The sequence below is a fragment of the Balaenoptera acutorostrata genome, chromosome 1, assembly GCF_949987535.1.
Source record: "Balaenoptera acutorostrata chromosome 1, mBalAcu1.1, whole genome shotgun sequence".
Classification (NCBI taxonomy): domain Eukaryota; kingdom Metazoa; phylum Chordata; class Mammalia; order Artiodactyla; family Balaenopteridae; genus Balaenoptera; species Balaenoptera acutorostrata.
In genome coordinates this window covers 45,672,245-45,699,319 of record NC_080064.1, presented here as the reverse complement: position 1 = coordinate 45,699,319, position 27,075 = coordinate 45,672,245, and the positions used below count along the sequence as shown (strand labels likewise).

At 45.2% G+C, this 27,075-nt stretch overlaps 1 protein-coding gene and 1 non-coding gene across 2 annotated transcripts; both read right to left on the bottom strand.

Moving 5' to 3' along the window:
• Positions 1 to 73, bottom strand: TRNAG-UCC (transfer RNA glycine (anticodon UCC)). Its single transcript has one exon. It is a non-coding gene; the product is annotated as a tRNA-Gly (tRNA).
• Positions 74 to 10,985: 10,912 nt separating this feature from the next.
• Positions 10,986 to 25,152, bottom strand: DIO1 (iodothyronine deiodinase 1). The gene is made up of 4 exons (XM_007164427.2): positions 24,787 to 25,152; positions 17,040 to 17,183; positions 13,852 to 14,051; positions 10,986 to 12,054 (listed from the first exon to the last, which is right to left on the bottom strand). The coding sequence occupies exons 1-4, from the start codon at positions 25,121 to 25,123 to the stop codon at positions 11,986 to 11,988; spliced, it is 750 nt and encodes a 249-aa protein (XP_007164489.2). The 5' UTR covers positions 25,124 to 25,152; the 3' UTR covers positions 10,986 to 11,985.
• Positions 25,153 to 27,075: the final 1,923 nt, after the last annotated feature.

The window sequence follows — 27,075 nt, the reverse complement described above, 5'->3', positions numbered from 1 at the left end:
TTCCCCAACCAGGGATCAAACCTGGGCCCCCTGCAGTGGAAGTGCAGAGTCCTAACCACTGGACCACTGGGGAATTCCCAAGTCACATATTTTGGAGATGCTTGTTACCCCGGCATAACCTGGCCTATCCTGGCTGATATACAGACAAATCTAGAATATGGCTTATCCTACAGGACAAGTGACCTGGTTTCTTCAACAAGTCAGTGGCATGAAAAATGCTAATTAATTAAGGAAGGGGATCCACTCTAGATTCAGAGAGATGTAAGAGCCCCCAAAAACACATGCCATGTGTGGATTTTATTTGGTTGCTGATTTGAGCAAACCAACTGAAAAAAAGACATTTTTAAGATAATTGGGGAAATCTGCTTATGGACTGGGTTTTATTGTTCATTTTGCTAAGTGTGATACTGGCATTAAGCTTATCTAAGAAAAGGCCCATATTTTTCAGAGATGCATTTAGAAGTATGTAGGGTAAAATAACATGGTATCTGGGATTTGCTTTAAAATACTTGAATATTTTTTAAAGGAAAAAGTGTTCATTGAAGTAAATATAACAATAAATTGTTGAATCTAGGTTATGGATATATGGGGCTTCATTGTGCTAGTCTTTCTACTTTAATGTATGCTTGAAATTCTTCATAATAGACAAATAACAATAAATGCTACGGAGGAGATCTTTGTGCATAAATCTTTGCCTACCCCTCAGATGATTTTTTTTTTTTTTTTTTGGCCGTGCTGCGGCATGCGGGATCTTAGTTCCCCAACCAGGGATCGAACCCACACCCCCTGCAATGGAAGCACAGAGCCTTAACCACTGAACCAGCAAGGAAGTCCCTCAGATGAGTTTTTTAGAAGAGATTCCCAGAAGGGAATTAGTCAAAGTAAGGAACAGTTATAAGGCTTTTGATACTTTCTGATAATTTCCTTAACAAGATTTGTTGCACAAATTTACTTACTCTCAGAAAGGTAAGTTTTAAATAAGTGGAGGAGAGTAGAAAAGGTACTTCAAGAGTAACGTTGGTGCCGTCAAAGATATGAAGGTGAGTACTCTCATAAAATGTATTTAGGGAGTGATGAATACATACGTCTGACTAGGGCAAAGGAGAAGACTAAAACCAGACATTGCAGCCAGATCAGAAAGAGCCTTTAATGCTTTCAGATATTTTCCTGTAATGCTGGAGCCATTTAAGGTTTTTGAAAAGGAAGGGGACTTAGAGCAATTGTGTTCATGTTCAATAAAATCAAACACTGAGGATTTTCCTTTTGCCAGCTTCCTAAACCGGAATGTCAGTAATTCTTCGTTTAAGAAACACTGTGTTAATTTGTATGGAAACACAAAAGACCCCGAATAGACAAAGCAATCTTGAGAAAGAAAAACGGAGCTGGAGGAATCAGGCTCCCGGACTTCAGACTATACTACAAAGCTACAGTAATAAAGACAGTATGGTACAGGCACAAAAACAGGAATATAGGTCAATGGAACAGGATAGAAAGCCAAGAGATAAATCCACGCACATATGGTCACCTTATCTTTGATAAAGGAGGCAAGAATATACAGTGGAGAAAAGACAGCCTCTTCAATAAGTGGTGCTGGGAAAACTGGCCAACTAAAGGTAAAAGAATGAAATTAGAACACTCCCTAACACCATACACAAAAATAAACTCAAAATGGATTAAAGACCTAAATGTAAGGCCAGACACTATAAAACTCTTAGAGGAAAACATAGGCAGAACACTCTATGACATAAATCACAGCAAGATCCTTTTTGACCTACCTCCTAGAGAAATGGAAATAAAAACAAACAAATGGGACCTAATGAAACTTAAAAGATTTTGCACAGCAAAGGAAACCATAAACAAGACGAAAAGACAGCCCTCAGAATGGGAGAAAATACTTTCAAACGAAGCAACTGACAAAGGATTAATCTCCAAAATATACAAGCAGCTCATGCAGCTCAATATCAAAAAAACAAACAACCCAATCCAAAAATGGGCAGAAGACCTAAATAGACATTTCTCCAAAGAAGATATCCAGATTGCCAACAAACACATGAAAGCATGCTCAACATCACTAATCATTAGAGAAATGCAGATCAAAACTACAATGAGGTATCGCCTCACACCAGTCAGAATGGCCATCATCCAAAAATCTACAAACAATAAATGCTGGAGAGGGTGTGGAGAAAAAGGAACCCTCTTGCACTGTTGGTGGGAATGTAAATTGATACAGCCACTATGGAGAACAGTATGGAGGTTCCTTAAAAAACTAAAAATAGAACTACCATATGACCCAGCAATCCCACTACTGGGCGTATACCCTGAGAAAACCATAATTCAGAAAGAGTCATGTACCACAATGTTCATTGCAGCTCTATTTACAATGGCCAGGACATGGAAGCAATCTAAGTGTCCATCATCAGATGAATGGATAAAGAAGATGTGGCACATATATACAATGGAATATTACTCAGCCATAAAAAGAAACAAAATTGAGTGATTTGTAGTGAGGTGGATGGACCTAGAGTCTGTCATACAGAGTGAAGTAAGAAAGAGAAAAACAAATACCGTATGCTAACACATACATATGGAATCTAAAAAAAAAAAAAAAAAAAGGTTATGAAGAACCTAGGGGCAGGACAGGAATAAAGATACAGACATAGAGAATGGACTTGACATGGGGACGGGGAAGGGTAAGCTGGGACAAAGTGAGAGAGTGGCATGGACTTATATACACTACCAAATGTAAAATAGCTAGCTAGTGGGAAGCAGCCACATAGCACAGGGAGATCAACTCAGTGCTCTGTGACCATCTAGAGGGGTGAGATAGGGAGGGTGGGAGGGAGATCCAAGAGGGAGGAGATATGGGGATATATATATATATATGTATGTATGGCTGATTCACTTTGTTATAAAGCAGAAACTAACACACCATTGTAAAGCAATTATACTCCAATAAAGATGTTAAAAAAAATAAATAACAAAAAGAAAGAAACTGTGTTAGGCTTACAGATTGCTGGAAGGGATTTCCAGAGGTTATCTGATTGATCTCTTTGGCACAAGCCTAGTAAATTATCTTTAAGTCTTTTTCTCTGTCTCTCTCTTCTGTGAATGCAGAGAAGAAGTTCTCAGTGCAGTGCTTGTAATACCACATTATGATATTTGAAAACAGCATCCTTTCACCTTCATTTTCCTAGGCTTTAAAAACTCATTTTCAGTTGATAAAACCACTCTAAGTCTCAAGCAATAGATACAATAATATGTGGCTTTACCTTTTGTTTTTCACTGCTGAACAAATCATCTTTTTAAAGTCTCATTTGTCCCCAGTTGGCTTGCTTCTATCCCCCTCCTTTGGCCTTGTCTCCACCTGCCCACCAACTCCTGACTGCCATTCAGACCTTTGTGTTTTGGGGAGGGTTTTTTAATTTATTTTTTTGGCTGCGTCGGGTCTTAGTTGTGGCATGCGGGATCATTGTTGCGGCGCACGGGCTTCTCTCTAGTTGTGGCATGTGGGTTTTCTCTCTCTTGTTGTGGCGCACAGGCTCCAGAGCTAGTGGGCTCTGTAGTTTGAGGCGTGGGGCTCTCTGGCTGAGGCGCGCGAGCTTAGTAGTTGTGGCGCACGGGCTTAGCTGCCCCACGGCATGTGGGATCTTAGTTCCCTGACCAGGGATCGAACCTGCTTCCCCTGCATTGGAAGGCGGATTCTTTACCACTGGACCACCAGGGAACTCCTGATTCAGACCTTTGAATTTGCTGTTTCCTCTGCCTGGAAAGTTCTTTCCTTAGGTATCTATACAGCTAGCTTCCTCATTTATTTCAGATCCTTACTCAAAATCTTCTTCTCAGTGAGGCCTTCCTCACAAATTACGGAGCCTCCCTACCCTCACCACCAGACTCCCACCCCCAACCCTGCCCCCCTGCCCATGGGTTTAGGCAGCTGAGGTAGCCAGCCTGTATCCTGTGCTTCAAGGGTTCTTGTACCTTATTCCTCTTTTCTCACTACCTCTAAAATTCAACTTAGATTCTTTTTTCGTTAATGATATCCCAAGCATACTATGAAAGAGGGCAGTGCAGCCTCCTTTCAAGCGTGAATATCTTGGGTTGGGGGCTCAAATGAATGAATTGCCCTTGGCTTCCATACCCTTTTAGGGACAGCCCTGCTCATCACTATCTATTTTGTCTTACTTATCCTGTATATCATGTTTATTGTCTCTCTGCTTCACCAGAATGTAAGTTCCACAGGGCAGGGAGTTTTGTTGCTTTTGATCATGACTGTATCCTCAGGACGTAGAAAAGTGCCTGGCACATAGCAGATTTTCAATAAATATTTGTTGACTAAATGAACATTGTTCATTTATTTGCATGTCTATATCTCTTTATACTGTAAAATCCTTGAGGAGTTTTTAATAAAGCTAGCTAATAATATATACATGTTTGGATCACTTACTGTGGGCCAGTGCCTGTCACAATGCCTTGCATAAAGTTAACCAATCAGTATTTATTTAAAGGATTGGATAAAAAAGTAAAAATCTAATAACTTTTTAACCATGTACTCAAGCAAGGCAAAGAAATATTATACAGATGAAAATTGTGTCTATCACTTACTTACACAGACTTTTTCAAAAAGCACTGTGCTGTGAGTTATATCTCAAGAATGCCTCTCTGTGTGAGGCATCTTTTGGGACCTTCCCCTTCTAGGTGATATTCCAACAGCCCTTTGTAGCTTGACCCCGGTAACAAACCTTCTAAAAACTAATATGTGGCAGAGTGCATCAAAGTTTTAAACATGTGTACAGCCTTTGACACAGAAATTCCATTTCTAGGAATCTATTCTAATAAACTAATCAGATAAGTGACAAATGGACAAAGATGTCTAGCAATGCTGTTTATAAAATGGGAATCTGGAGACGACTCTGCATCCATACATTAGTAAGTATGATATATACAGACATCATATATCATACTTTATAATGGGATATAAATCATATATAAATATAGAATGGTTACTTCTGGTTAAAGATGGTAAAGGGATTTTTACTCCACCTCTTCCTCAAAAGTCATTCACAACAAAAAAGATTACAAAGAGGAAGAAAAAAGTTTTCTCTTCAAGGAAGTAGTTACAACCTCTAACTGGGAAGCATACTTGCTAAGTACTGTGAAATCAGGATTCAGTGAAGGAGGAAGATGAGACTTGACATGCTCTCCCAGAGCTAGACACTTTCTTAAACGTGTCACAGTTCTGAAAGGTTTATCCAGCAATCCTTTGATTAGATTGAAGAGATCTTGGTCTGTAGGCAGCTTCAGGAGGATGGAGAATGTCTCCACAGGGTTAATCATTCAAAATGGTGGAGGAGGTGGAGCTGAAGGAGGAACCAGGCAAGATATACGAGCAGAGGCTGCTGGAGGTAACGCATGGTGAAGGAAGGCATCTTAGATAGCTCGGGCTGCGGTAAAAAATACCATAGACTGAGCAGCTTAACACACCTTTATTTTCTCACAGTTCTGGAGGCTGAAAGTCTAAGATCAGGGTGTCAGCATGGTGGATTTCTCGTGAGATGTCCCTTCCTGGCTTGTAGATGGCCACTGTCTTGCTGTGTGCGCATATGTGCTGTGTGCTCCCTCTTCTTTGTGCAAATGCAGAGGGAGGGAGGGAGGGAAGGAGGGAGGAAGAGAGAGGAAAGAGAGCACTTTCTGGTATCATTTTTAATATTTATTTATTTTCTTTTTGGCTGCATCGAGTCTCAGTTGTGGCACGTGAGGTCTTCATTGCAGGATCTTTCATTGTGGCATGTCGTCTTCTCTCCCGTTGTGGTGCAGGCTCAGTAGTTGCGGTGCACAGCCTCTCCAGTTGTGGCGCGCAGGCTCCAGAGCACATGGGCTCTGTAGTTGTGGTGCCCGGGCTCCAGAGCATGTGGGCTCTGTAGTTGCAGCATGTGGGTTCTCCAGTTGTGACCCACGTGCTCAGTGGTTGCGGCATGTGGGATCTTAGTTCCCAGACCAGGAATCAAACCTGCGTCCCCTGCATTGGAAGGCGGATTCTCAACTACTGGACCACCACAGAAGTCCCTCTGGTGTCTCTTCTCATAATGACTAATCCTATCGTATCAGCCTCCCCCCACCCCCCCCCCCCATGAACTCATTTAATCTTAAATGAGTCCTATCTCCAAATACAGTCACATTGGGGCTTAGGGCTTCAACATATGAATGGGGGTGGGGGGAGGGCACATTAAGTCCAGAGCAGGTGGTGAGAAGGCAGCTCACCTTGGCTCTATGAGCCCTATTGCAAAGGAAATAACGAGAGTATTCAAGACAACCAATCTAAATCAAAGTTGCAGATTGCCTTAGCTTACAGTTCCTCTTTCTATATTATGTTTCAGCAAATAACAAGCCCTATTAAAAAAGAACAATCAGAAAAGACCCAGAAGAGGATTACTTTAGGTCAGGGTCTCTAGAAACAGAGCTTTAGAGAGGAATGGTTGTAAGAGTGATTTACTGAGGGAGTGCTCTCCAGAAGCAGAATAGGTCAGGGGAGAAAGTTAATCAAAGATGGCTTCAGCTGAAGTCTGGCCTCAGCCTGATGCCATAGGGAGCTCTGGAGCATGAATGACACCAGAGAGGTATGCTCTCCAACTTGGAGGCAAGGGACCAGGCCTTTGTGCTCTCACATCCATCAGTCATTGGCCATGGGCCACCCTCAGGGGAACATGACCTCTCAGGCATTGTAGCTCCTGTCACTTAGAGCAATTCTCAGGAGAAAAGACACTTTGAACCATTAGCAGCCAATACTCACAGCAGCTGTCAGATGGATGCACTGATGTGGAAAAGGGATCTGGGCAGAACACCGACAGCATCTATAGTAACAATAGTTCTCAAAGTGTGGTCCCTGGAACAGCAACCTCCTCCTCATCTGAGAACTTGTTAGAAATGCAAATTCCCTAGCCCAACGCCAGATCTATTGAATCAGAAACTCGGGGTTGGGGGGGCAGGGGGAAACCCATGAATCTGTTTTAACAATCCCTCCAGGTGATTTTGATGCATGTCAAAGTTTGAGAACCATTGTGCTATAGGGACCTATGACTAGAAACTATAAAACAAAAAGATGGGAGGGGGGCCCAGAAAAATAAGGCAGTTACAGGACCCTTGTTGCAACAGAAATTACACAAAGAACACATCAAGAATGGAGACCCAATAGTTATCTCTCAAAATGTCAAAAAGAGGGACGTCCCTGGTGGTCCAGTGTTAAGAATCCACCTTCCAGTGCAGGGGATGAGAGTTCAATCCCTGGTCGGGGAACTAAGATCCCACGTACTGCAGGGCAACTAAGCCCACGTGCTGCAACTATTGAACCCGCCTGCTCTGGAGCCCATTTGCCACAACTAGAGAGCCTACGTGCCACAACTACTGAGCCTGCATTCTCTAGAGCCCACGTGCCACAACTAGAGAGAAGCCTGCACGCTGCAGCAAACAGCCCGTGAGCCACAACGAAAGATCCCCCATGCCGCAACTAAGACCCAACACAGCCAAATAAATAAATTAATTAAAAAAAAAAAAGACAGAGAGCTCAAAGAAGAGATGCAAAGATTTGAAGAAAAAGAAGACACAGAAGATGAAAATTGAGCTGGCAGAGCTGAGAAAAGAAATGCAAGAGAAAAATAAACTGTTTCAGAGGTGAGAGCCACATAAGAAGCAAAGGGATGATGATGATAATTGTAGCAGTCAGCATTGAGTTAGGAAAACTGAAATCAATCTAGATATATAGTTAAAGCTGGGAAGGAAATAATTCAGGCAATTTGTTACAAAGTGTTGAAAAGGCTGGGAAAACAAACAGAAGATGGGAATGTAACCCAGAGCTGGAGCCCATGGGCCACACTCACTGTTGATCAGTGGAAGCACCATTACTGGCTCTGAACAGAAGCCACTCCATCACCATGGCTGGTGATCCCAAAGCAGCTAACATGCACGGTCTCCTGCAATCCCTACAGCCAGAGGTGGAAAAAATGACTTCTGCCTTCTGCCCACCTTTAATCTCTACCAGTGCTTCCCACTGGCAGAACCTAACCAGAATGCAGTGTTCAAGCTTCTACCTCCTGAAACCCAGAGGAGACTGTGGAAGAGTAGGAAAGAGTGAGAACAAACAAGCCGTATCTGGAACAATAACAAACCCAACTTAAGAAGAATCGGGGTCAGAGGAAAAATTTTGAGAAAAATCACAACATGGAATCGAAAAGAACAAAGATTTTAAAAGTTATGGAGAAGATAATAGTTATGGAAGAAAAAAAGGATACAACATACCCATAATTATAGTCTGTGAGTAAGATAATAGGACAAAAGGCAACAGAGAAGATGTTCAAGGCAACAAAAAATGTCCTTGAAATTTAAAAAAATAAAATCTTAAGATCAAAAGAGGATATTGTATTTACTTTAGTCCTTTCGGTCTACTATAACAAAAATAACATAGACTGGGTGGCCTATAGATGACAGCAACATTTCCTACAGTTCTGGCAGCTGGAAATCTGAGATCAGGGTGTCAGCAAGGTCAGGTGAGGGCCCTTCTACAGGATTGCAGACTTCTTGTATCCTCAGATGGTGGAAGAGGGCAAGCCAGCTCTAATCCCATTCATGAAGACTCCACCCTCATGATCTAATCACCTCCCGAAGGCCCCACCTCCTGACACTATCACACTGGGCTTCAAGATTTAGCATATGAATTCTGAGGGGACACAAACATTCAGACCACAGCAGTAAATTTTGTCATAGAACAATCAACACTAGACTACGTCTTGGTGAAGTTACTGAACTTCAAATATGAAGAAAGAATCTGACAAGTTTCCAGGCAGAATAAAAGCAAGTAAGTGCCAGGGGAAATAAATTAGGCTGGCCTCAGACTTTTCCTCTCATAACAGCTAGACAACAGTGGAACAATGTCCACAAATCTCTGAGGTAAAGAGACTGAAACATAAGAATCTGAAACCCAGCCAGATATCCTTCAGGCTTAAGGACAACAGCTGGTCGTTAGAAGCATGTAAGACTTCAGGGAATACAGGATCCATGTGCCCTTCTTCAAAAAACTGCATACTTGAGACTTTCAATGATGTAATCTATATGGCCAATTGGATATCCTGGAATCGAACATCTAACAATGCTGGATAAAATATTTTAATACACCTTTTGAAGTTAATGGCTGAACTTAGCAGAAATAAAGTTTTCTATGGCCATGAACCAATTGAGAGCCTCACTCTGGGGAGTTGAACAAGCATTAAAGTCACTGGGCCACTCCGAGGGCATCTGCCAATTTCTGAGAGTCAGAGCCTGAGTTTCCTGGGCCTCCTGCCAGGCACATAAGGCAGTGTCTTGCATCAGCTAGAATGGGGTGTAGGCTCAGAATCCCACATAAAGCCAGGTACCACAAAGGTCATCACCCTTAGAGAATAAGTGAACTAAAGGTAAACCCTCCCGCTGAAAGCAGACCGGCATGGTATTTTGAAGAAGATTCTTCAAATCAGTTGAAGTTCTGAATGCAAACTGTACTCAGAGTGGGACAAGACATATTAACAAGCTTCTTTTACTTCCTCTGGATAACAAGATCATTCTTGTTATCCAGACCCAGAGAGGTCACCTTCAAATAGGAAAGCCCTTTCTTTTTTTTTTTTTTTTTTTTTTTTTTGGAAAGCCCTTTCTTGATCATGAATTAGAACTGGATTCAAACCTCTTGCAGTCTCCTGGGCAGGTTTTTTTCCCACCTTTGCCCATGTTGTTTAGCCCACTTGAATGCTCTTCTCCCTCCCATACTCTTCAGGCTCCCATCCCAGATTATAGAAGTCCTAGGGATCCTTGAAGTCCAAGCCCAGAGGCTCCCACCCCCACAAAGCTTTCCTAGACGCACCCAGCTCAGAGGGGTTGCTCTCTCCTCTGTGCTCTCTGAGCTTCAGTCTTCACTCTAACCCATCATAGTCCACCCTGAATTATGGTTATTGCAGTGTATGTCCACCCCCATCCCCCCTGCCCTAGGAGGTTAAGCTGCTGGAGGACCAAAGCTGGACTTTGTCATCTTTGCATCATCACTCAGCACCCAGAAAAGAATCAGTGCTCAATTAATGTCTGAAGCATTACATTGAAGAGAATTGAATTGGAATGTTTGGGATCTATTTTAGCTTTCTGAAAACTCCTCAGTTCCAGCTACTATTATTTGTTTAAAACTGGGATATTTCTATGCACTTATAGATGTGAATTGAAGGGGGCCCAAGGAGGCAGTTGTGGAACAATAATGATGGTAACCATAAGAGCCAACACTTCGATGGCATTTTCTCCAAGTCAGGCACAGTTCTGAGTGCTTTACTCAGGAATCCTCCGTGGGGTAGGCCCTATTCATACCCTGTTTTGTAATAGTTCAAGATACAAAAGCAGCTTAACCAAAGTCACACAGCCAGCAGGGAGCACAGCTAGGACTCTGGTTTGAAGTTAGAGATGGGGTTTGAATCTCAGCTTGTTACTTACTGGTTCTGAGACCTTCCACAAGTTACTTAACTCTGAGCCTTGGTTTCCTCATCTGTAAAATGGGGCTAATAATCTCCTCTTTGCGATATATAGAGATTAAATAAGACTACATATCTGAAAGTGCCTGTGCCTGATAGATGATTAACAACTATTTTTTAAAAAGTAAAATAACGACATTAATAATAACATGTATCAACTAAGGCAGAGCCAAGGAGAATGTATTTTCATATTAGAAAAAATGCTTCCCAAGTCCATTCTATTATGTCATGTTGTGAACGTAATTTGACTCCAATATGGACATTGTCTGGCAAGGAGTTCACAAGACAAAACCATGTTAGACAGGTAACACAGAGAGACTGAGTGTCCTTCCCTCCAAAGGAGGGCCTTCCAACATATGTTATTTTTGCTGATCAGATTACATTGGTCTATAATAAAAGCTAGAACAAGCTGACACACATTAGAAAAGACAGTGTAAAGATCACACTGAAGCCATCTAAAATAGCCTGATATTTTTTAATCATTCTGTATTAGCTTGCTGCATCTTAAAACATTGTCTTTCAAATCAAGTCACAGCTGTGTGTACTTTAGGCTGTGGCCGTCATAAACAAATATGAAAAGAGGCAGAGTTAAAACAGATCAATATCGGTGGTTATCCATTAGTCTGATGTAATCTAACACAAATGACCATTAGGAGACTTGTGAAGAAATCAGAGAAGCAGAATTTCAGATATGAGCTTCTGCATAACTGAGTGACAGCTCTGTAGAGCCTATGGTCTAGTTTGGTCAAGGTTATAATGTTTTTAGGAAGCCAGTCCTCCCCTCAAGTGGTTCTTGGTAAGTGAAGATAGTAGAAGATTCCTGGGTATGGAGAGCCAGACTTCTATGAAATATATTCAAAGATGGTAAAGTAAGTACCCTCCTCTTCTACAGTAGAATTGAAGACATATTACCAGGGAAACTCATCTCTCATCACCCCCACCACTTTCTGGTTTAAATCTTTTGGCAAGGGAAGGGTTACCATTTGTACTGTCTGCTCCCATTCCTACTCCTTTCTCTTTAAATTCCTCATCTCTCTCTAAACACCTGGAGTTATCCCCATGCTTAGTTCTAAAAACCAATTTAGTTCTTAAATTATCAATTCCATAAATGGCAAATTTGGTAAAATGAAGTTACTTCATTTAAGGAATGCCATAGTGGAGTGGCTGGATGTTCAGAAGGAAGCCCAGGGAGTGCGCCTGCTCTCACGCCGAGACGTTGTGCAATGAACAAGGTCTCCACGGTGGGGGCAGTGTGGAGTTGTACCTTCTTTAACACTCAGCTCACTTGCAGCTTCATTTTCTCATTGTAACAGTTGTTTGCTTGGATAAGAAAAATCTGGGCTAGTGATTCAGCTGGGGACACAGGTCAAGAGGTAAATGTCAGCTGGGATGGGGGGCAAGCCAAGCCTTGAGGAGCCCTCTTGCCGAGCACCTAGAACTGGGGGATCTGTCCAGATTAACTGTGGAGCTTTTCCAGAACAGCACGAACTTCTTCTGGATGGTAGTTCCAAGGGCCAGGTTTACCCTGCAAGAGAAATGAGTCAGCATTTCCAGATTTCCACCTTGCAGGAATATGTAGGTCTGGAGCTTAATTGAGAAATCTGGGCTGGTGATATACATGTGGGAGTCATCAGGATGGTGTAGTCAAGGCAGGCACCCATGAGGTGGTTGAGATCACCCATGTGGAGTGGCACCAACACTTAATGGGAAGACTGGACAGAGAAGCAGGAGGAAAACCAGAGCAGGTAAAGTGAATAGTTTTAAAAGGAGAAAGGGGTCTATACAAATAAGCTTCTCTTCCACAGTCAGACCTTCAGACCAGCCTTATCTTCTTCTCCACCTCTCACATCAAGTTCTGCCCACTCTACATCAAACCACCTCTGCCTCTCCAGTCCCACAGCCCCAGTTCAGCCCTCTCCATCTTCTGTTTGGGCAGCTGCCACACCTCCCCCCACCCCCAGTCCTCAGCCCCTGTTCCCTCCATCCATTCTTCACCCAATAGGCCATCACCTTTCTAAAGTACGGATCTGACTGTGCCTCTCCCCTGCTCAAAATTCTTCAGTGGCTCTCTTTTGCCCTAAGATGTAGGCCAAACTCCTTGGTCCAGAATGAACCCTTTGTAACAGAAGTGCCCCCGATTCTCCATTCACACCCTTCCCTAACGTGTCTCAGTGCCTCTCCCCACCCTCTCCCCTATATTTGCAATTGTTTTCACTCACCATGTTTACGTGGCTGGCTTCAGTTTTCATCTCCTCTGAAAGGCCTACCTTTCCCCAACGTTCAGAAAATTTATAGTCTGAGAGCCAATCTGTCCTGATGTCTCACACCCTTTCATTTACATATTGTCTGTGCTGATTTTGTGCTATAACAGCAGAACTGAATCATTTCGACAGGAATTATTTGGCCCACAAAGTTGAAAATATTTACTATCTGACCTTTTACAGAAAAGCTTTGCTGATGCCTGCTCTGGAGTCTCACAGCACTCGGGCCACGTTAACGTTCTATTTGTGTCTTCCTTATCACCTCAACTGTGAGCACCTTGAGGTAAGATGTGGGCCATTTTAAATTTGTGTTTGTGTTTCCAGCACTTTCCAGGGTAGGGACTCGGTACCTAGCTTGCCTCAATCGTGCCACTTTACTACCATGTCGCAGGAGAGAGGAAAGGAAGGACCTGAATCCTCGTGCTGTGACCCTTAGCACCCTGGGGATTCATCTGCAGGTTGTTGCTTGTTTCACCTGTGTGAGTAGGGCCTGCCTGACCACGTGAACATGGTGAGTGAAAACAGTTGCACTGCGGCACGTTAGCGAAGGGTATGAATGGAGAATCGGGGGCACTTCTGTTACAAAGGGCAGAGGAGCATCCACATGGCTGGGCTTCATGTGCTTGCCAAGGCTTGAATCCCTTCAGCAGCTATAAAACTTAATTTCCATCCTCTCAGGGGAGGCTACCAGTGCCCACAGGGTTGGAGGCTGTGCTAACTCCCCTCACCCTCGCCAGGCTGGAAGCATTGAAGGGTGGTGACACGATCACCAGAAAAGAAGCCTGGACGTAATGCCTGTCTCGAATTCCTGCTTCAGCGTTTCCAGCTCCTAACTGCAGAGTTGGTTCTCTTCTGGCCTCTACACCCCCTTCCATGTTCAGGCCTGTCTCAGGGATTAGCAGCTTCAAACCCTGCCACTCCTATCCCATCCCAGAGGATTTGGAATTGAAATCAGAGCCTGTGCAGTGTGGCCGTGGGCAAGGCAGTTTCCTTCTCTGAGCATGGATACAAAGCCCTGTCTTTGTCCTCGCCCTCCCTGGCGCCCTGCCCCACGTCACCACCTTGTACAGGATCCTGCCGTCCTTGAGCACGTACAGCCTCTCAGGCAGCGCTGCGTAGAGCTGGCTGCTCTGGTTCTTCATTGTGTCCACCACCACGGGGCACTGGGGGCTCCTGTCCAGCAGCAGGCGGGCTGCCCGCAGGCGGTCCTGGAGATGCTGGTGATTCTTGATGTCCACGTTGTTCTTAAAAGCCCAGCCATCTGTAAGAGAAAGGCCGGACAGCAGCCCCACAGGCATGACACCCACTTCCTGCCGGCCAAATACACCCCCGCCACACACACTTTTAACTGAGGGTTGCAGATGGAGGACTTCTCAACTTTGGCACTATTGACAACTTGGGCTAGATAATTCTTTGATACGGGGGCTGTCCTGTGTGTTGTAAGGCATTGAGCATCATCTCTGGTCTCTACTCACTAGATGTCAGTAGCGTCCCCCTGCCTTCAATTGGTGACAACCAAAAATGTCTCAGACATTGCCAAATGTCCCCTGCGGGACAAATATTACCCTCAGTTGAGAACCACTGCTGTAACACCATCTCCTCCAGGAAGCCTTCCCTGACACACCCAGCTGTGTGATATTGGGCGAACTGTTTAAATCTCTTTAAATTCTCAGTTTTCCCATCTGTTAAATGGGATTAACAGAACCTACATTGCAGATGGCTGTGAGGCTTACATGAGAGAACATTATAGAATTCCCAGTACTCTGCCTGGTTCATAGTAGATACTTGAAAGATATCGGTTTATTTTGCCTGACTGCCCCCAAATAGCAGACAGGTGGGAAAGAAGCCAGTTTTCATTCTTTTTTTTTTTTTTTTTTGCAGTTTTCATTCTATACTGCAGGTATTCTACTACTTTTGCTCTGGAGATGCCCCCCCCACCCCCAAACCAAACCCATTTAAGCTGCTTCACTTTAAATGGAAGGGGATTTTCAATTGGCCTCGTTTGCTGAGGTGCCCATCTGCCTACTTAAAGAGAGACGGTACTCATTAGCTAATGGACCCCCAGGTTGAAAAAATAACCATAAACTGCTACTGGCCTTGCCCTTCTACTTGGGTAGACGGTTCTTTCAGAAGCCACGTGGCTTGCATTTATACTAATAGTTGCCTCCCAGGGTAATGTAAGTTGCTGAAGTCCATCAGCAGAACTGGCTCCACCTGCTCCGTGCTTCAGAGTCCTCTCTGCTCAGTACCCTTCCCCTAGGAAACCCAGCTCTCAGGAGAAATTTCTCAGTGGCTTGAGGTGGACAGCCCTGGGTCCAGGAAAGGGTTAAACCTGCTCAGTCTGATCCCAGGAGAAATGGGGGAGGAGACAGGTATCAGGACCAGAAACAATTTCTGGGACGATCCAACCCCTTTTGTTGCAGTTTGGAATGTGTACTTTTAGAGATCGAAGCGGGATCCTCTACGACCTTATTACTCCAAGTGTGGTCCCTGGGCTAGCAGCCTCAGCACCACCTGGGGAGCTGAGTAAAAATGCCAAGTCTCAGGCTCCTCCGCAGCCCCCCTGAGCCAGAATCTGTATCTTTATAAGATCACCAGGTGACTTGAGTGCACTCTAAAGACTGAGCAGCGCTGACCCCACAGGTAAATCAGCTTTGGCAGCGCTTTGGCCATCAGCTATGAGAACATCAAGGCATCGCCTCTTCTCAACCGTGGAGACCACAGACACCTGTAGGTGCCCAAGTTCTCTTTCTTTAATTGATGGCGGCTGCTCTCCCAAAGGGTATTTAACAAAGAGGCACATTGTGCTTGCCTTTGCTCTCCTGATACCTATGCTGTTTGTTTTGAATTTTATTTTGGAAATGTTCAAATATACATAAAAGTAGAGAGAACAGTTTAATGAACCTCCATGTACCTGTTACCCTATGCTAATATTTTAAGTTGCCCCAAAGCCTTAAATGAGGATAGAAATGGCCAGCTAAATGAACACGGTGTTAGGTTGAAAGCAGTTCTCCAACCTCTGGGTGCATAAAAATTAAGATGCAGTGGGCCTAGGGTGGGGCCATGAAATATGCATTTTCAACAAGCAACCCAGATGGATCAGACATGAGGGATCCAAGGACCACACTAGGGAAAGGGCTGCTGGACCAGCTCTGCTGAAAACTAATCAATAGCAATCTCTATACTTACAACACATGGATAAGCCAGCAAGGCTAATACTGGCCTAAATGCTCACTTATTCACCCAACTTTTACTGAGCACTGACTCTGTGACATGTACTCTGCCAGGTGCTGGGTGACAGATGATCAAAACAGCCTCTCATCTTGTGGGGAGATGGGTGAGTAAATGACTCGTTCCACTCAGCCACATGAGCCTTCTTGCCTTCTCCAATCTCTGGGTTTGAGACTTGGGCCAAACTCATGTGTTCAGTCCCCATGAAAATCAGGGAGACAGGGATGTGTCTGACCATCTTATAAAGTTTAAGGGGCTTAGACCAAGCTGTAGAAGTTTCAGGAAGGGACATGTCTGCCCATTGTAAGGAAGGACTTTCTCACAAACAGAGCTGTGCAGCAAAGGAACAAGATTTCCCATGAGGTAATGAAGATGAGTCATCACCTATTAGGGGCTGAAGAAAGGATCCCAGCCCCAGGTAAAAGCTGGCCCAGAGCAGTGGTTCTCAAAGTGTGGTCCCCAATCCGCAGCTTCAGTGTCACCCGGAGCTGGTTAGAAATGGAAATTCCCAGGCCCCACCCCAGATCTAACTCAAACTCTGGGGTGGGGTCCAGAAGTCTGCTTTAACAAGCCCTCCAGGTGCTTCTGGTGCTCACTAACGCTTGAGAACCACTGTCCGAGATGAACCACAAAGTCCCTTTGAGCTTGGAGAGTCTTGGAACGGATTTCACAGATTGCTATAGAGACGCCATTTCACTTGTGACATTTCAGGTCTAAATTCCTTGTATTTTTGCTCATATTAGCTCCTCTCCCTTGATTTCCCTATTTATCCATTCAGAATGTTAGATGCTCTCCCAGCTAGACCTGTCACTCCAGGTTTTCTGCTCTGTGTGCCTAGTTGAGAGCACAGACTGTGGAGTTAGCAAGTGGTGGGTAAACCTAGCAGGGACTGGGAGATGGTAGGTCCTCAACAAATAGCGGCTCTTTCTCTTTCTCCTCGTCTTCTCCCTACCCCCAACCTTGAGCAAAGTGGGGAGAGAGAGAGGGAAGAGGTAGAGGCAGGAAATCTCTTTTTTACCTGATGCATGTGCTTCTTCAATGTAAATGATGAGAAAATCTGCTATGGAACTAAAATCTTCAATAAGTCTCTTGAATTGGTCAAACTTGAAAATAAATGAAGGTCAGGTGCAACTTCCAAAATTCAGCACCAATGGCCTGTTGCCTGAAACAAATAGAACCATGATCAACCAATAATCGACACACGGCATTTCTTTTGCAAGCACCATCGTCACTCCTGCTTTCATTCTATTACCTTTATTTCCCCTCTAAGATGGGGCCAGGGCACAGTGCGGGATGGAAGCCTAGAGAGCATGATTTAGCAGAGGCTGGAGCCAGTTTACTCCTCTCCAAAATGAGGGGATTCTATCAGGTGGTCTCAGCAGACCACCTGCACTCACTGGGTGGTAATTAAAATAATGACGAGGAGAGTCCCTTTCATGCAGTTTATAAGGCAGGCACACATCTATTCTCTCATTGATGTAATTAGTGTACTACAAGGTGGGTGATATTTTTCCCCTGGTTTATAGGCTGGCTCCATGTCACACAGCAGGTCAATGATGGAGTTAAAATTAACATTGTGGCTTCTAGATTCTCAATTTGGTGCTCTTTCCGTTCAAAACACCTCAGTTTCCTCACCCACAAATGGACATAAAACCAATACTTACCTTATAGGCTTGTTCTAAGGATTAAATAAGTTAAAACAGAAAAGGGCTTAAAATGGTGCCTGCCCATAGTAGGTGCTCAATAATGTAAGCTCTTATCTTCTTAGCTCTCATCTCCTCCCTGTGAAGTGGGGAGCAGTGGAGAAGACTCCACAAAGGGGAGTGAAGCGTGGGGACTGGCCACATAATTGGCTGGGCCAGGGCAAAATGAAAATGCAGAGTCCCTTGTTCAAAAAGTGGGAGAAAGTGCCATTAAATACATTAAAATATAAAGTTTTCTTGTGCAGTATCTCTCTTGCCCTGGCATGCTGCTTTTTAGTTGCTGTTTAATGTCATGCTCCCCTGGACACAGGGATATTCATAGGGCGAATGCAGACTCTCGCAGTCACCTAGGAGCCCCCAAACTCTGTGCACATGTGTATGTGTGCTTGTGGCTGCTGGCTACCAGCTTTCCTTTCCCTCCAGCCACCAGACCAATACACCATGCCCCAGCCAGGAGCACAGAAACTGAGCCAGACATATCATCTTCCTACCTGCCATCACCCCAACCCACAGACTATTGCAACCTCCATGCAGGGACATGCTAGGTACCTTGATGAGGGGAGTGGGGGCAAAAAGCTTCTCCTACCAAGTCACCCCCAGTCACTTGCCAAGTTGCTTCATGGCGCTGTCAGCCCAGGCTGGGGATGACCACCTCCACACCCTAGTATGAGATGCGGTGGGATGCCCACACCTGACCCTAACCTTTCCCATACCTTGGTCCAGGCCCTCTCTGGGGCCAGAAGGTGGTAGCAGTCACTGGGTGGGAGCAGGAATGAGGCTGGATAGGCTGGGGCACTGGGAGTGGAGGAGTGGGCCTTAGAGAACATGTTGGGGGCAGGGAGGCTGTGGGAAGCAGGAGCCTGTGTGAGCCAAGGCTCCAAGTCCCCAGGGTGTGTTCCATTGTGGAAAAGTCTTCTCTTACAAAATGCAAATTAAAGATAAAGCTATTAAGAATTTCAAGACAGCTACTGCAGAGCATTCAGCCCAAGCTCAGGGCCCTTCTGAACATGGCACCCTGTATGATTCACTGGTCCCGTGCCCATGACGTCAGCCCTGGTGGGAGTCTTCTGTAACTCCCCCAGCCTAGATTGGGGGTAACTCTAGGGAGCTGCTAGCACCCTGTGGCTGCTTATGCCCAGAGCTGACATTGCTGAGCCCTTACCATACACCTATTAGATAGAGCATGGCAGGTCCCGCACTGTGACACGGCTTGTGTCTGTATCCCCCAGGCTACTCATTGCACCTGAGGGTAGGGCTTGTTCCTCATTCTTCCTCATATCCCCAACATCAAGCACACTCTCATTCCATTACAAGCATCTATTCAGCGCTCATAATGTGCAAGGTTCTCCGCCACACACTGGGGATTCAGCAGAGAGCCAGAGCAGCAGGTCTCTGCCTGCATGCAGCTGGAGTTCTGTTTAATGCGGAGACAGGCAGGAAGCAAGCACATGCATAAATGAAGTAATTTCAAGTTGTGATAAGTGTCACAAAAGGGACTATAAAGGAGTGACCTCCTTGAGACAGGTGGGTCGGGGGAGGCCTCTGAGGAGATGCCATTTATCCGGAGAAACAGGAAAGAGCCAGCTACATATGGGCAAAGGGAGGAGAAGAGCATTCCGGGCAAAGGGGCTCCATGTCCAAAGGCCCAAAGAGGGACAGAGCTTGGTGTGTTCAAGGACCTGCAAGGCTGCTGTGACTGGAACCAGGCCAGGGGCAATGAGAGACATGACTGGAGAGGTAGGTATGGGCCAAAGCAGGCAGGCTCTCCTATGCCTTGTATAGAATCTGGATTTTCTTCCAGGTACAAGGGGACATCATGGAGATAAAGCAAGGATGGTGGATATTTGTTGCAATTTTGGCTGCTCAGTCTCTAGCCCTCCTTCCTCCTTGGAATTCCCTATTTTGTGTACTGTTGATGGGGGAGTGTGCCCAGCCTTGCTCTGTAGAAGGCAGGGGGGCCAGGTCCATTCTCGCTCCCAGCAGCCAGGGCACAGGCAGTGACCCAGGCTGATTGGACTCTCTCACATAGCTCTTTGATTCTGGAGTTATTGAGATGGTAGAATTCATCACGGCCCAGTGGTAGTGCCCCATCAGGGATGGCGGAGTCCTATAGTGGTGACGAATTCCCATGGCAACCACAGTGACAGCAGCTTCCAGGCCCAACTGTTGATGCTAAAAGATGGTCCAGGCCCAGTGCTCCAGCTGTGGTTGATTCTGGGGAGCCTGCAACATCTTTCTAATACACTTTGTACGTGTGTAAATGTGTATGACTAAGAAAATCAGAGTGAGTTTCTGTTGCTTGCAAGGCAGAACTCTGACTGCTACAGTAGGCTGTGAGATGAAAAATGATCAGCTTACACTTGAAGATCACTCTGGTTACTCAATGGCAAAAGGACTGAGGCTGAGAATGGAGGCAGTTAGGGGAGGTGGTGGAATCCACATGAGAAATCATGGGAGTCTGGGCTAGTTTGTGTGCAGTGGGGAAGGGGAAAAGGTAGAACTGACAGGACTTGTTGATGGATGGGGAGTAGAGGGCATCTTAACTTACTTGTGGTTTATTGGGTTAGTTATTCCCTCACCTCGTTCTGCAAAGGATTTGAAGCAGCTTATACATATAATAAATAAAATTATTTATTTATACATATGATAATAAAATATCAAATAAAAATTTTTAAAAACCATGGCCCTCTGGGAGGCACAGAACAGATCTCATGCATTCAGTATAACTGAGCTAACATTTGACTCTGAGTTTCCAGGTGGCCAAGGAAAAGGAGAAACATGATTGCTTATATATTCCTCATTTTTCAGTACCTGAGGAGGAAGCAGGCCAGTTTCTCTGGAGAAACAAAGTTCTCCTTGTCCTTGTCTCACAGATTTCCTCATAGGAGGCCCTAGGAGGCATTGAGAGGGCCTCAGTTGGTTGCATCCTCACCCATGTGAAGGGTTTGCCCAGGTCACAGCAGGAGAGGCTCAGAGGCCAGTCATGGCCAAGTGGCTGGCCACTGGCCTCCAGTGACCCCAGGGAGTCACCCTTCAGATAAGAACAGAGAAGATTTAAGGTCAGGACCTGTGCAAAATATGAGCTGTCTGGAATTTTGTTCTTAATTGGAAAAAAAATTTCAACATCCACTGGTTAGGACACTGGAAGAAACAGAACCATTTGTTTAATTATTTATAGTGTGTCTGGGTGCAGTGACCAGTACTGAGGGCAAAGTTTAAACTTAGTTCCCTGCTTTCCTGGTAGCAGAGAGAGGAAGGATGGGTGCAAGTGGGTGTCTGTACCGGGGGCTGGCACCCTGCCCATGTCCACAGGCCACAGTGCAGAGGACACCAGTTCAAGAACATCAGGCAAGGACTGTCAAGTCCAGCTTGTTTGTATAAGTGGGAAAACAGCTCTGTAGTAGCACTAGACTCGAACCCACCATTGGTTAACTTACTGGTTGACCCCCAAACCAGTAAATCAACTCTCCACACCAGGCTCTCTCAGCAGAGAAAGCCAGTTTATAGTTGACCCCTCATAAGTATACTTGGAGAGATTATAGAAGATTTTAAATGGGGGCTGAAATAAATCCTGTTTCAGATTAACTGCTAGGTTCCAAGAAAAGAAATCATCCGGACTTGCCTTCTACCCCAACATGCCAGTTAATCAATGTTTTGCAGTGCATGTGTGTCTGAGAGTGTGTGTATGTCTTGTGTGTGCATGTACATGCAGAGGATAAAAGGTGGCTGGGAATTTCTCTGAGCCTCTGTTGTTTTATCCAACAACAGAATGTACACTAGCTGAGAGTCATAAGGCTCAAGTCTGGTTCTCACTCTACAGGAACTCTCTGTGTGACTCTGAGCAAGTCCTTTACCTTCCTGGGCCTTTGCATCTGAAAAATGTAAAGGTTGCTTTAGATTATCTGTAAAGAGTTTTCCAGACTTCCCAGTCTATGGCTCTAAAATGAGTTCATATTTATACCTAAAGCATACAACAGAGCTTTTTAGTGAACTGGTGGGTTTCCAAAACACTTACAGAATGTCTTTCTAATAAGCAGAACTGATCATGTTAACTTCCTGCTTGAAAATCCTTCTAGAACTCACCAAAACAGGATAAAGGATACCCTCTTTGCTAAGACGCATGAGGCCCCACAAGCTCTGATCCCTGATGATGTCTCCAGCCTCATTCTTCACCCCTTCATACCTCCCACACCCCACTTCTGCCAAACTTGACTGAAGCCCCTCCACATATCAGACCTCTGCTGCTCCTCCCCTCTGCGCTGCTCTGGTCACCACTCTCCTCTTCCTCACCCACCTCAAGGCTTCGGTCCCTAGACCATCAGCTCACCATCCTCGTCTCCAGGAAAACTTCCCCTGACCACCTTCCTACCCCACCCGACTCCTCCCAGAACTGCTGGGTTCCCTCTCCCACTCCATCATCTCCCTCTGTGAGTTATGAGATCTTCCAGTTGTGTTGATTTCTGTGTCGTCAGTATCTATTATTTCAGGGGACTCTGGGCCAATGTGCTGAAAGCCAACCCTATTTTATAAATAGAGTTTTCTTTTGTCTCTCAGACTCCTTCTCTCTCCATCTTCAGTTTCAGGTGTAGCAGCAGGGAGCAAAGACAAATAGAACAGTCTTTAAAACGTACACTGGCTCACTGGAAAGTAAACTGTTAAAATAAGCAAGTGAATGCTGTGAATTGGCTGTGAGGCAAGTTGGCTTTCATGGAACTGATCACTAGACCATCAAAAGTCAGCAAATTGGCCTGGTTCTATCACAGTGCTTGGCACGAGGTAGACGCACAGTAAATATTAGCTATTATTCTCATTGCTCTTATTATCAGTGGTCACTTAGTGAATGTTTATTGAAAAAATAGAGGTCATTTCAGCACAATGGTTTAAAGTCATGAGCAAAAAACTCTTCCCCTTCCGTCTGATTGAAACATTCTTTTCAAGCTATAAAAATCTTACTCATTCTTCAAGGCCTAACTTCAAAGCCACCTCCTCCAGGAAATCTTCCAAGCCCTGTAGGCAAAGTTCATACCTTTGTCTGCCCGCCTCATGGAACTGTACGGATTTGTTTATTACATCTGTCTGTTCCGTGGAACCATACATTCCTCAAGCAAAACAGCAAGCTCTTTCCTAGCTCTGAGTCCCTGGCATCTAGCTAAGGGTCTGGCTCGTAGGGAGCACTCACAAATGTCTGTTGAGGTGTATTGAAAAAACAGGGTGAAGAAGCCCTGATTCTGGGTCTGACTTGGTCTCTCACTGTCCCTGTAACCTTTGCTCTCAGTTTCCTCCATTTCCGTTTTAAAATGAGAGCATTGGATCAGGTCAGCATTTCCCAGAGGTTGTTCTTTGGAACGAATATGATGATGATAAGATTTTCCTCTGGTGGAGAGTGGGGAGTTGTATGTGTATGTTAGGAAAATTAGTCAGTGCTGTGTTAAAGTTTTTTCAAGTTTTGTTTGTTTTTAAGCTTCAGGGTGTCTTGGAGCCCTTTATATGTTCATGTGCACGATGAACTTACAGGAGGAGAGTATAGTATGCAGTGTTTCCCAAACTATTTTGACCAGGGAACTCTATGTAGTAAAGCACATGTGTGGGATTTGGGTTCCAAAAAGCACGCTTTGAAAATCACTAGATTAGCACGATGAACTTCCAGGAGGAGAGTATAGTATGCAGTGTTTCCCAAACTATTTTGACCAGGGAACTCTATGTAGTAAAGCACATGTGTGGGATTTGGGTTCCAAAAAACACGCTTTGAAAATCACTAGATTAGCCAGCTGCCTCAGGGACCTTCTCTACTCTGCTGTGTCTATACCCGGGGAATTCAGAGATGAATCAGACACAGCCCTGTCCCAAGCCTCCCCACTGGGCAGAAGGATGACACTTGAGCTTCGGTAGCCAGGTGCTGGGTAGGAAGGATCAATGTCCAGGAGAGGTGCAAGCAGAGATCCATGAGTTCAGAAGGGAGGGAGAGCGGGCCTCAGTGTAGGGATCTGAGCTGGCTTCACAGGGGGAGGCACGAGAGCAGGACCCTGATGATGAGGAGTGTTGGTGACAGAGGGGAAGGGCCAACAACATCAGCAAAGGCAAAGAGAAGGGAAAGCACAAGGCATGTACAAGAACCAGCAGTTCATCTGGAGGCAGTGGGCCTGAGGGGAAGCCTGCAGGTGAAGTTGGGAAGAAAAACTGGAGTCAGATCAGGGAGGACCTTCAGCACAAGGTTGAGCCTGGGTTTCATCCCAAGTGCAGATGGGGGCTGCTGAAGGTTGGTGAGCTGGGGTACCAGTCATCCAGGGATGTGCTTGTGGAAGGGGAATCTGGCAGCCATCCACAAGTTCAGTGGGAAGAGAGGGCAAGACGGGGAGGAGGAAGGACAAAAAGAGAAAACTGACCAGAGAGGCCTTTAAGAACCCAAATAGAGCTGGTTTACCTGGAAGAGAGAGAGAGAGAGAGAGAGAGAGAGAGAGAGAGATCTTCAACAAATATTTACCGAGCAACTACCATGAGCCAGCAGCAGCCAGGGGGACCCAATAGTGAGTTAGAGGCATGATCTCCACCTGCACAGAGCTTGCAGGCTAGTGAAGGGGACAGACATTTATCAAATACCCACACATAATTACAAACCACAATGGGTGTGATAAAGAAAAGTTTAGGATGTTAAGCATAGAAGAGGGAGTAACCTAGTCCAGGGGACCGGGGGTTGGCTTGTCGCAGGAAATGTCACTGAGCAAGAGTCTGAAGGATGAACAGGAGTGGACCAGGTGGGGGGTTGGGGGTTGGGGTGGGGTGGCAGTGAAGAGCATCCCAGGCAGAGTGACTGTGCAGTAAGAGAGGTGCTGAAGGAGCTGACAGCCAGTGTGGCTGGTTTGCAGTTTGATTACCTGGGAAGGGGATGATGCCACTTAGAAGAACAGAACCCAGGAGAGGTGCTAGTTTCAGGAAGTGGGGAGAGGACAAGAAGCCAAAAAAGGAGCAGCTGGATTAGTAGCATTCAGGCTCTCCAACCCCCCTGCCCACCCCCATCAAGCACCCCCATCCAAGCACCTCTCAAGCGTGGACCAGCCTCCTGACCTTGCATGAAGTCCCAGATGTTGCACCTCTGTCCTGACAGGCGGACCACGGGGCAGTTTGGGGCTAGACCCCCTTGCTCCGTCATGTCCTCCAGTCGCTGCCAACGGACCTTCAGGATGAACCAGAAATACTGGGCACTGAAGAAAGTGGGGATCCAGTTTTCATAGGAGAAGTGGGGATTCTTGGCCATGCCAGTCTTCTCACTCATGGCCAGGATGTTCTGCTTGACTCTCCCAGGAAACAGTGTCAGAAGAACTTTGCCCATGGCCACGTGCAGGCCCACCTGAAAGAGCACCCAGAGCCTTTTCAGCCACAGCCCTGGCAGGGGCAGCCCCATTATGGCAGAGCCAGAGCTGGCTCTGAGGCCGGTGGGCAGAGCGGAAACCGCCGGGCCACAAGGGGTGGAGCTGAACAAAGGTGCAGGGTAGCAGCAGCCAACCCGGACATGAAGAAGGTGCCAGGACAGAAGGTGTTTGCCTTCCTGTCAATGGAATGGAAAATTCCAAGCCAGGTGCTAAAGGTCTGTTCTGATGATCATTTCTGATTCTTTGCCTTAGCCTTTGGGAGATACTTGGACTGGGAAACTTCAGATCTTAAATTCTCCCTCTGATAAATTTTAAAAACAAAAGCTTTAAACGGTCACACTTTTAAAGGGACTCTGTGTTTCTTTAGAAAGGCTCTGCTGTTAAGTTCTAATGTTCAGTAGTCTTTTAATAATGTAAATTGTTCTTTCCCACTGAAGGATGCTTTTCCCACTCACAGCTTCTATATGGTGGTTGAGTGTTTCTGGAGGCATAGCCCTTCCCAGAGGATCTGGGTCTGGAAGCTCTCCAGGTAGACAGAACTGGGAAATCTGGAACTGTGCCTCCACTTAGCACTGGGGGTAGAGTAATAAGTACAGCACTCTGCTCTCGGCAGGGTGCAGTGTAGAGTGGGGAAGGGTCAAGTAAACAGAAAATTATCATTTAGTGTATTAAGTACAGAGAGGGAGGTTGAGTGGGGGCTATGGGAGCATGGAGAAGGGGCAGCTTATTCTGTTTAGAGAGGCCAAGAGGAATTCCCCAAGGAAGTGACGTCTATGCTGAAACCAGAAAGACAGAAGAGCAAGCAGTAAACCAGGCAAGTGGGGTCAGTGGTCCTGGTGGAAGGAGCCACACGTCCAAAGAACTACAAGCCAGAGAGAGCCTGGCTCATTGGAGAAACTGAGAGAAGAATCACAGAAGCTCAGAGAGGGAAAGTGTCTTAGAAAACATCGAAAACCACTTTCTGTTTTAAGCAGGGAAACTGAGGCCCAGAGAGGGGAAGTGGCCTCAGGCCAGTTCTGCCATTAATAATTTCTAAGGAGTTAATTCACAAAGCTTAAGTTTACCCCTCCTGAGACATTTACATACCTGTGTGTTAGGGCAGAAGGAAGAATGACAGGAAAGTGTCTGTCACCTCTAAAAAGTGTCAACCTTGGCCTCTAGCACACAAACATTATTTAGAGAAAGAAAAACCGGCTCCAAAAGATGTTCTCTTTCTGAGCATCTCAATGCAAATGCCACATGCTGTGCCCACAAAGTGCAGGCACCTGCCTCTTCAAGCCATAATAACCCTCATGTGTATGTAGCATTTTGCCAGGTACAAAGCAATCTTATATCCCTGGTGTTACTTGTTTTTTCTTGTTGTTGTTTGTTTTTAAATAGGCTAGTTTTTGAGCAGTTTTAGACTCTCAGCAAATTAAACAGAAAGTACAGTGAGTTCCCATATACCTCCTGCCTCCACACATGCACAGCCTCCCGCACTATCCATATCCCACCAGAGTAGTACATCTGCTACAACTGATGAACCTATGTTAACAAATCATTATCACCCAAAGTCCATAGCTTACATTAGAGTTCACTCTCGGTGGTGTACAATCTATGGGTTTTGACAAATATGTGATATATATGTATCCACCATTATGGTATCATAAAGAATAGTTTTGCTGCCCTAAAATCCTCTATGCTCCACCTGTTCATCCCTCCCTCTCCCCTGGCAACCATTCATCTTTTCAGTGTTTCCATAGTTTTACCTTTTCCAGAATATCATATTGTTGGAATCATACAGTATGTAGCCTTTTCAGATTGGTTTCTTACACTTAGTAATATGCATTTAAGAAACCTCCATGTCTTTTCATGACTTGATAGCTCATTTCTTTTTATTATTGAATAATATTCCATTGTCTGGATGTACCACAGGTCATCTATTCACCTAATAAAGGACATCTTGGTTGTTTCCAAATTTGGGCAATTATGAATAAAGCTGCTG